Source organism: Chiloscyllium plagiosum, unplaced genomic scaffold (assembly GCF_037043375.1).
Source record: "Chiloscyllium plagiosum isolate Xiang-an unplaced genomic scaffold, Cpla_swu_hap1 HiC_scaffold_15, whole genome shotgun sequence".
Lineage (NCBI taxonomy): Eukaryota > Metazoa > Chordata > Chondrichthyes > Orectolobiformes > Hemiscylliidae > Chiloscyllium > Chiloscyllium plagiosum.
In genome coordinates, this window is record NW_028270153.1 from 49,006,902 (window position 1) to 49,015,641 (window position 8,740).

Genomic DNA, 8,740 nt, shown 5'->3' on the forward strand with positions numbered 1-8,740 from the left:
AAATAGTGCTAGGTTTTATCCACAGCTCTCAGCAAAGATGATATATGACTTTACAAGCAAGAGGCTCATCTAAGCTAAGCAGCAGAGTTAAAAGCAGCCACCATTTTGACTTAAAGCTTGTATGCTCCTTAGAATAAATTATACACTCCATATAAAAGGCTTAAATTGACTTTAACACATTCTAAAAATAACAAATTGGCAGGGTGAAAATCAGAGGATTTTGTTAAAGCGCAAACCAATTTTATTTTTCAGGCAAATATAATGGTCAATTACTGCTGGAGTAGTTTAATTCAGAGAAGTATAAACACACAGTGAGGTCAATCAAGACCCTTTTCAACAAAGCAAAATTAAAGAACCAAGGAAGAATTTGCACTGCTACAGATAACAGCATGCTGATCCACCAGTGATTCACCATACTATCTGTTGCAATAACCAATGTCTCTGTCTAACCCACATACTTCCCACATCTTGAAGTCAATGCCCTTTTGACATAAAAATGCACATTCTAAGGAAGTCACTATTTTTGGTGCTTTTGGATCAAGCTGTTTTACGGACGTTAGGCTCAACATAGACCCTTAGCCAACGGGAAGGGGAGACTAATCAAGAAACACTCAGATTGCAAATAAAGACATAATGACTCAGAATTTGTTATTATCTCTGCATCTAATAACAGAACATAATAATGCAAAAGAAAGCAAAAGCATCACAGAAGATGGGAAGAGCAATGTCAAATGATTACTTTTTATTTTGTTTCCAGAACCATACCTTGCAGAATGAAAGGTTTCCCACAGGGTCTGGTAACTTACGTAAATGTACAGCTTTTATAGAAATATGGCACTGAAAGTGAGAAACAGATGCTTTTGATTGAAATATACTCATTAGTACAGCACAGCATTGTGGTCATTACCTATAGACTTTTAATCAGCAAGAAGCATCTGTTTCCAATAGTAAATCATGAAAAATGACAATTCCATTTTCCTTGTTTATAGAAAGGCCCAGACATACACAACAATCCATTGGCTTATTTCTGTGCAACTGAGATACATATCAGCAAATACATATCAAAAAGAAAACTGCATTTTGCCATTTGTGTGCCTTTGGATGTTAACTACCACATCTCTCAATCAGGCAAGCAGGTGGGGAAATTCAAGGCAAGAATTTTTCCACAACCAACATCTTCAAGCTATGAATGCATAAGTCACAATAAGCTTGACTATATATTGAAGATAAAATGTTTAATTTGACTTTCACTCCAGAACATAAGGACATATATCGTAATCACAGATAAATTCTTTCAGATAATGTATTACATTATGAGCACTTACCCAGTGGCACTGACTCACCAAAATGGCATTGTTCTACCTCTCCAATATTACACTTCTTTGCCTATGGGTATAGCCTTATTCAGCCCATTTTACATAATGCTGCTTCCAACATTCATTGCGTAGTGATAAAGAACACAACCAAAATGATGGACAGAACTAAATTAGTTGACAAGAATCATGGCCTCAATACTTTTCTTTCTGGCCACCAAATGTTCAAATCATAGTGATATAAATGTTGACTTACTACTAGAAGAAGGGAAAAGTTAGATGCCTTTTCTTTTATTTACAGAAGGTTACTGGAATATTAAATGGACTACCATAAGTGACTAATGTAACTAGTGAATCATGACTATTAAGTGGGAATCAGATGAACAGTGAAAGAAAAATAAAGAAGATACGGAGTAAGAAGAGGGAAATGAGATGAAATGAATTCATTCTGATGTGTTACTATCACAGACAATGAATGGATTAAACATCAGCGTTCAGTGCCGAATTTCTGAGTCTGTCAACATTGGTTCAGGAATTTCTCTTTTCTTTATTCTTGCATGGGATGTTGGTATTGTTGGTAAGGCTGGCATTTGTTGCCTACCACTATGCTACCAGCTCCTCCCACTGACATTCCCTGTACCCTCAATACCCAGAAAATGAATAATATTAGGATGGGCCACCCACTCTACCCTGCCTATCTTCCAAAGAAACTGTAATGTCCATTTTGCAGCCATTCCACACTATCCAGCTGCTGCTTGACTGATTCCAGAGATCAAATCAGAGACAATTTAGTCATCTAAGTAAGTTTAAATTTATATTCTATAATTATTGTTTTGTTACCACAGTACTTAATCATTTTTGAAAAAAAAACATGCTGTTGAACCTTTTCATTAACATAGAATCCCAAGAATATCAAATCTCAAAGGGAACAACATTCTGCCCTGATTGATGCAAGATTAAAAGCTTCAATAACGCACCCTTAATGGCATTGCGGGTATACTGACACCAAATGACCCAGATGTTCAAGAAGGCAGCCCACCACCATCACCTCAAAGGCAACTGGGGTTGGACAATCAATGTTGGCCCTGCCAGCAATTCCCATGAATTACTTTTTAAAAACCTGTTTCAGCAATAAATATTCATTGTGAACAAATACATATTAGAACTGTCTGCCTCTTACATAGGGCATTGTTGCCTGAATACACTCTTTGGAATAAATGCATATGTTTATGTCAGAATCTGATTGTGTTGATGCACAGTTGGACTCTCACTGCTCTCCTCTGGATTGGTGAGACCTCACCTGGAATACTGTGTACAGGTTTTGTCTCCTTATTTAAGTCAGGATATATTTGTCTTGGAGGCAGTTCAGACAAGTTTCACAAGGCACATTCCTAAAATGAAAGAGTCTTCCCTTGTAAAGAAAGGCTGAGCAGGTTGGGTCGATATTCAGTGGCGTTAAAAAGAACGAGGCATGATTGTACTGAAACATACAAGATTGAGACAGGGCTTGACAAGGTAGATGCTGAGAAGATATTACATCTTATGGGGAATCGAGAACAAAGGGACACTGTTTTAAAATAACATACCTCCCATTTAACGTGAGGATGTGGAGAAATTTCTCCTCATTGTCATTTGTCCATGGAATTCTCTTGCACGGGGAGTAGTCTAAGTAGACAATTTTAAATTCGACAGATTTTTGATCCGGGGTTATGGGGGCATGTTAGAAAATAGAATCAAAGCCACAATCAAGGCAGCCATAATCTTATTGATTGTCTAAGCAGGCTTTTGGACAAAATGGCCAACTCTTGCTCGTATTTCTGATCATTTTCTTAACTTAGCAAAGACTTTTACTCACAAGGTCTTATGGGCAAAGAGTAGAAATCATAAGAATAAAGCATATAACACATTATCGATATTAATTCTTCTCAAAATTTGCTTCCTAATCTGCAATAGTAAATGAATATTAAGGTTTAATATGCTCAATCCCAGTTAGGAGAGTTTTAATCCCAGTTAGGAGAGTTCCAAAGTGTGATTTACAACAATGGCTGTACTGGTTGGAGCATGGTGAAATCTACCACCTTGGGTAAAGTTCAGCATGGTCTATTTCGTTGTGGAGTGACAGCATCCTCCAAGCTAATACTAAACCAAACACCGAGGTGCCACTAATAGAAACAAGAAGTTGGTGCATAATTAGCTATGATTTTAAAAGTAAATTCAAGGGACTTATAAACTTACATTTCCACACTGAACAGAATGTATCCAATAAGTGATTTTCATTTCAAAAAAACACATTGAAAACAGATGTTAAAATCAACAAACCTTTCTTTTGTTTTACCATTCGTCTTTATTTTATTAGTACAATTAGTGGGAAGGTTCAAAGCAAGAATTTAAGTTCTCTCTTCTGGACACAGGTGTTCATTAATCTACAATTACTTCATGTGGAGCTAATGTACAACTGTAATTATTACATTTAATTCCTGCTCAGTGAATAACCCACTTATCATCACAAATTGTTGCAGCATGGTCCACCCTGAAAATTCTGGACTGGAAAGTATCAAGATTTAAAAGCAGCTACAAACATATTTCTGATTTCACCATGAGCACTTTCTCTCCTAAGAGCAAAGAGAAAACACACAAAAGTACAATGTAGGGTTGTCAAGCTCTGAAAAGAGAGAACTTGCATTAATGTTTGCGACTGAGTTCTTTCATCAGAGCTTTAATGAAGAATCTACACTTGAAACATTAACCTGCCTTTTCAGATGGAGCCACACCTACTGTGTACTTCTAGCCTTTTATGTTTATTGCCTCACATTTCCAACATTCTCTTTGTTTTCCTTGTACTTTCACTGTTATGTCTTCTGAAATTCATTATATTCATGAAGCGACAAAATGACACTCCTGTGGCTCCATATCACAAATGATAGAAACAAACTCACCAAAGCAGTGGCTGTGTGTAAGAGCAAGAGATCCTACACCTATAAAGGATTGAGGGATTGATTTTTGTTAGAACGCTTTGGACTTCAGAAAAAAAAGCACTCCAAAAGTCAGAAATTAATCTTTACAGAGCCAGTGACCATACCATCCGTAGAGTCACTGAGAACTATTCAATACTGGGACAGACTTGTGCTTAGTGATACATCTTGGCAGGCAATTATTCCTGTATTTAAAGAAACAAAAGTGGTGCATATGTTGACCCACTTAGAACTGATACAATCAGCTAGAATGTTAATCATTAAAAAATATTAATGCTTAAAACAGTTATTAATCTTGCCTGTAAGGGTACAACCTATGCAATTCACAAACTGATTTTTAAATGGTTTCCACATTACTCTACAAAAAGGATGATGGAAATCACATTTCAAGGAAAGGTTACTCTTATGCACTGATTATTAGAGACATTAGTCGTTTATTTATAAGTGAGAAACTAAGGTGAAGGAGTACGGTCTGGAAGTGCAATGTGCCAACAAGGTAGGAAAAACTGAAGAAACATTGATTTCACATTCTGATTTCAGTTTTAAAAGCATGAAAATGACAGCAAAATGGGGGAAACAATAGGGACATCTACAACAAATAATGTTCCAGGTTTGAGATCTTTTGAAAGTGAGAGTTCAGGACTACGACTTTCACACAGTTCTGATCTAAAGTAAAAGCTGTTTTCAGAGCTTAGACTTGGAAAGTAAGTTCAAAGGAGCTCTGATGATTGTTATATTATTAAAATAATGAATCATCAGGTTACAAATAAAACCAAGACTCTGTTAAAAAGTTTGTTCATCTTTGTCTACTACAAGTAACTGAATACTAAATCACAAATGTTCTGCAATACAATAAAAAGGTCTTTATAAATCTGGCCCATAGAACATAATTTGAATTCTTTAGTTTATTCTGGTCAATTCTTTAATATATTTCATGCCACCTATACTTAAGACAATTTCTAATATTAATCATCCTGACATAGTATAAATATCGAACTACTATATGAATAGTAAATTCAGAGATTCTATTTATAAAACAAAAGAAAAAGTATATTGATAAAGCAAAATGAAAATGAATCAAATTTGGAAACACTTTTTTGAAGGTAGATAAATTATTATTTAGTTATGTTTTTGTTCTTCTTGAAGCTATGAGTGGATTTAGTTTGTGGAGAACTTTAGTTTTATTAGAATTCCTTGGTTGTGACGTCACAATCACAGTTAACTTCTAGACATTATACAACAGACATTTTTGGCACCATATAAACTGGTGAACCCCACCAGGTGGTATTACTGCACTTTTAACCTCATCAAACTTTCAAATCATAAAACATATTGTTACCAGACATTTTTTTGAATTCCCCCTGGTTGACGGTAGTGTCAAATTTCAGGAATGACAGGAACATGGAGAACTGGCATTTCTCTAAATAAGTAAGTTTCTTTTTAAACACTGAAACAGCATTTAAAGTTTTTTTTTGTGAATGTGACTTGATGGTTCCCCCCCCCTCCCAAAACTCACTTTCCTTCAATACATTGTTGAACTTATTATTATATCATGTCTGTCAGCCCACATCTCTTTGCCCCTTCCTGTACTGCCAGGTAATCAATTTGTCGTCACTCTTGGTAACCCCAGTAAAGTCATCAGTGAAATGAGTTACAGCTGTGAAACCATCAGGAAGAAGAACAGCCAAGAATATGCTGCTGATAGCACATCGAGGTCTCAAAGATGAAATATTAATGCACGATTTGTTTATCTGCAAGCTCACATCTTCCAGCACTGAGCTGTTAATTTTCTATCTGTGCAGACAACAGATCACTCAGTCATGAACTCTTCACAGCCATTACACAGAGACATTTTGATTAAGTATGCCTAATGTAGTGTATAGGAAAGAATGAAAACACTCAGCCTGCCAACTTTTGATTGACCATTAAGCCACTGATGAATGTGCCTGTCAAGGGAGAGACAATTACCTCAACAATGAAGAAAGTCTTCTGGAGGGTTATTTCTATAGCAGTGACACATTTACCAGATTACAGCCATGCAAGTTGAAAGCGTGTAAACTAATAGCCAAGATTTCTTCATAATGTATTCATCCCACTCTCCTTAAAGGAGAGGAAATGAAGAAAAAAAACACATTTAAAAAAAAACTAAACAAAATAATTGTGCATGTCTGGGCAAGAAAATGACAGGGGCAGGCGTTACGTCACTAGCACATGCGTTGCCATAGTGAGTGATTTATTGATATTTATCGAGAATGAATAGATCAAAGCCTGCCACATGACAGGTGATCAATCACGCGTCAAATCAAAGATGGCAATCGACTTTAAGACCAGTTAAGTGGGTGGATCCGGCGGATGAAAAATGAACTTTTATTTCTGTGCCCCACACCACCAAATATCACAACTCTCAGGAGGAAAGGTTTAAGCAGGCAATTTATTTCCCAGATTAGATTCCTCTTTTGTAAAGCTATGTTTTTTTTATCTCTCTCTCTGAGCGTTATGAGACTTGAGCTACAATCGGACAAAGTTCCAGCAGCACTTCCATGTGTGTACATATATATCTCAGCCAGAGCTTGCGAAGTGCACGCTCCTCCACAATTCCGTTGCTTTTGTTTTTTACCCTGACAGAGAGCAGCCCATATAACCGCGGTAAGAGCACAAATCCCCTGCACTGCAAACATTGTATCAGATTACAGTCAAATATTACAACCCATCCATCTTTTTTCTCTCTCTCTCTCGCAGAGAGAAGGAGACTGCATTCCCCTTGACTGACAGGGAATAAACACACACGGGTTACATTGTGCTGGACCAGGCAAAGTCCCCATCAGCATGAACTCCACACACAGACACACGGACACACACAGCTCAGAGTCCCCGCTAAACACACCGAAAAGAATCCACATCCAACAACAACAAAACAACAAAAACTTCAGGCAAAAGAGGGAAGTCTCACCAAAATCACACCACCACCACCCCCCCCAACACCAACGACCACATGAGCTATATCACAGAACGCGTTTGGACAGGAAGATTTTCTGTTTCTTTTTAATAAAATAACACAATTGCTGAATAATAACAGTGCCGGGGTCAGAGCAGAGGTAAGATATTAGAAGTTGTTTGTTTACCTGCAGCCCGTTTGGGTGCTTGCTGCTTCCTCCGCGGCATGTTGTGTGAGAGAGAGTTTCAACTTGACTTTTCTTCAGGTGTGTGAAGAGGTGAGGCTGAGGGAAAGGGAAGGGGGGGGAATGAGGGAGGGGAGGACGGGGGGGGGGGGGGGGAGAGGAGAGATGCTCAGCGGTGGCGAGTTCTCTATCTGCGTGTGTATAGATGTGTAGGTGTTAAAGACAATATCCTAAATATTACACAGAATAACGTATGGATGTGTTGGGGGGGGGGGGGGGGGGGATGAGCTGGTGGCTGGGTTTGCACAGAGACGCACCACCCCCCCGGCTGGACGATCGCAAGCTGTCGGTCCTGCCTCCCTCTCCCTGTCTCAGTCTCAGTCTCAGTCTCTCTCTCTCTCTCTCTCCTTTCCCCGAGCGAGCGAGCGCCTGTTGGAGCAGTGGCGGAGCGGAGCTTCTGCTACTCTCGGTCGGTCGGTGGCTGGTAGCTTTTCCGGAGGGACTGGGCTCAGTCTCACTCGTACAGACACGGGTAAGCGATAGAAGCGAGCATCGATCCCCTCCTCCTCCCTTCTGCTCCTCCTTCTGGCAAAGTCAAATGCAATCTATAGCAGCCTCATCCTTGCATTTGACAGCATCTGGAACAGTGAAAAATGAAAGCAGAACAGAAATCTATCAATAACAAGGCGCTGGGTATTTGTTAACGACAGTAAGAACAATGCATACACAATGACAGAATTATGAATTCTATCTGAGCTGGGAATTGGATGAGCATTTTGCACTCACATCGTACGCATACATCTATCTGTTCTGTGTAAAATTATTCCTAAAGCATTCTCTGAAACAGAAAGCTGACCCCCGATATAAACTTTTGAAACTGTCTCAATTTGTGGCGACATATGATCCCGATAAAGACCATTTCTGCCAACTTTTTTTTTGCGTGAGCTGGTTTCCCACTTACGCTGCGCACGGAAATGTTTATAGAAAACAAGGCAACTATTTGCGGATAAGCTTTGGCTGTAATTATTCACGTTACACATAACGCGACACGCAACTTGCTTTAATATAATGTTGATAAACATTTGATTTATACGACATAGATGTTAAGCATGTACATTCGCACAGACAATATGCCTGTGTATTATAGGTACAATATTGTTACATGGGTTTCAAAATAAACAAACATAAATTACAATTATATGTGAATCAAGCATGCAGACATGTGAAATACCATGTACCCTGGAAAGTATATGTTCACGAATGCAAAATCTTAATTACTCCTAGAAAGTTAAAAAAAAGTTCCTTGTTTTTCAATTTATGTCAATCGAACATGAAG

General features: G+C 38.2%; 1 protein-coding gene across 1 annotated transcript in view; it reads right to left on the minus strand.

Moving 5' to 3' along the window:
• tshz2 (teashirt zinc finger homeobox 2) overlaps window positions 1-7,525 on the minus strand; it is a 493,972-nt gene extending 486,447 nt beyond the window's left edge. Inside the window, exon 1 of the mRNA XM_043710220.2 lies at window positions 7,408-7,525. Within this exon, the coding sequence (XP_043566155.1) occupies window positions 7,408-7,447 (40 nt within the window). The 5' untranslated portion in view covers window positions 7,448-7,525. The remainder of the gene's footprint in view (window positions 1-7,407) is intronic.
• Between the last annotated feature and the right edge of the window lie 1,215 nt (window positions 7,526-8,740).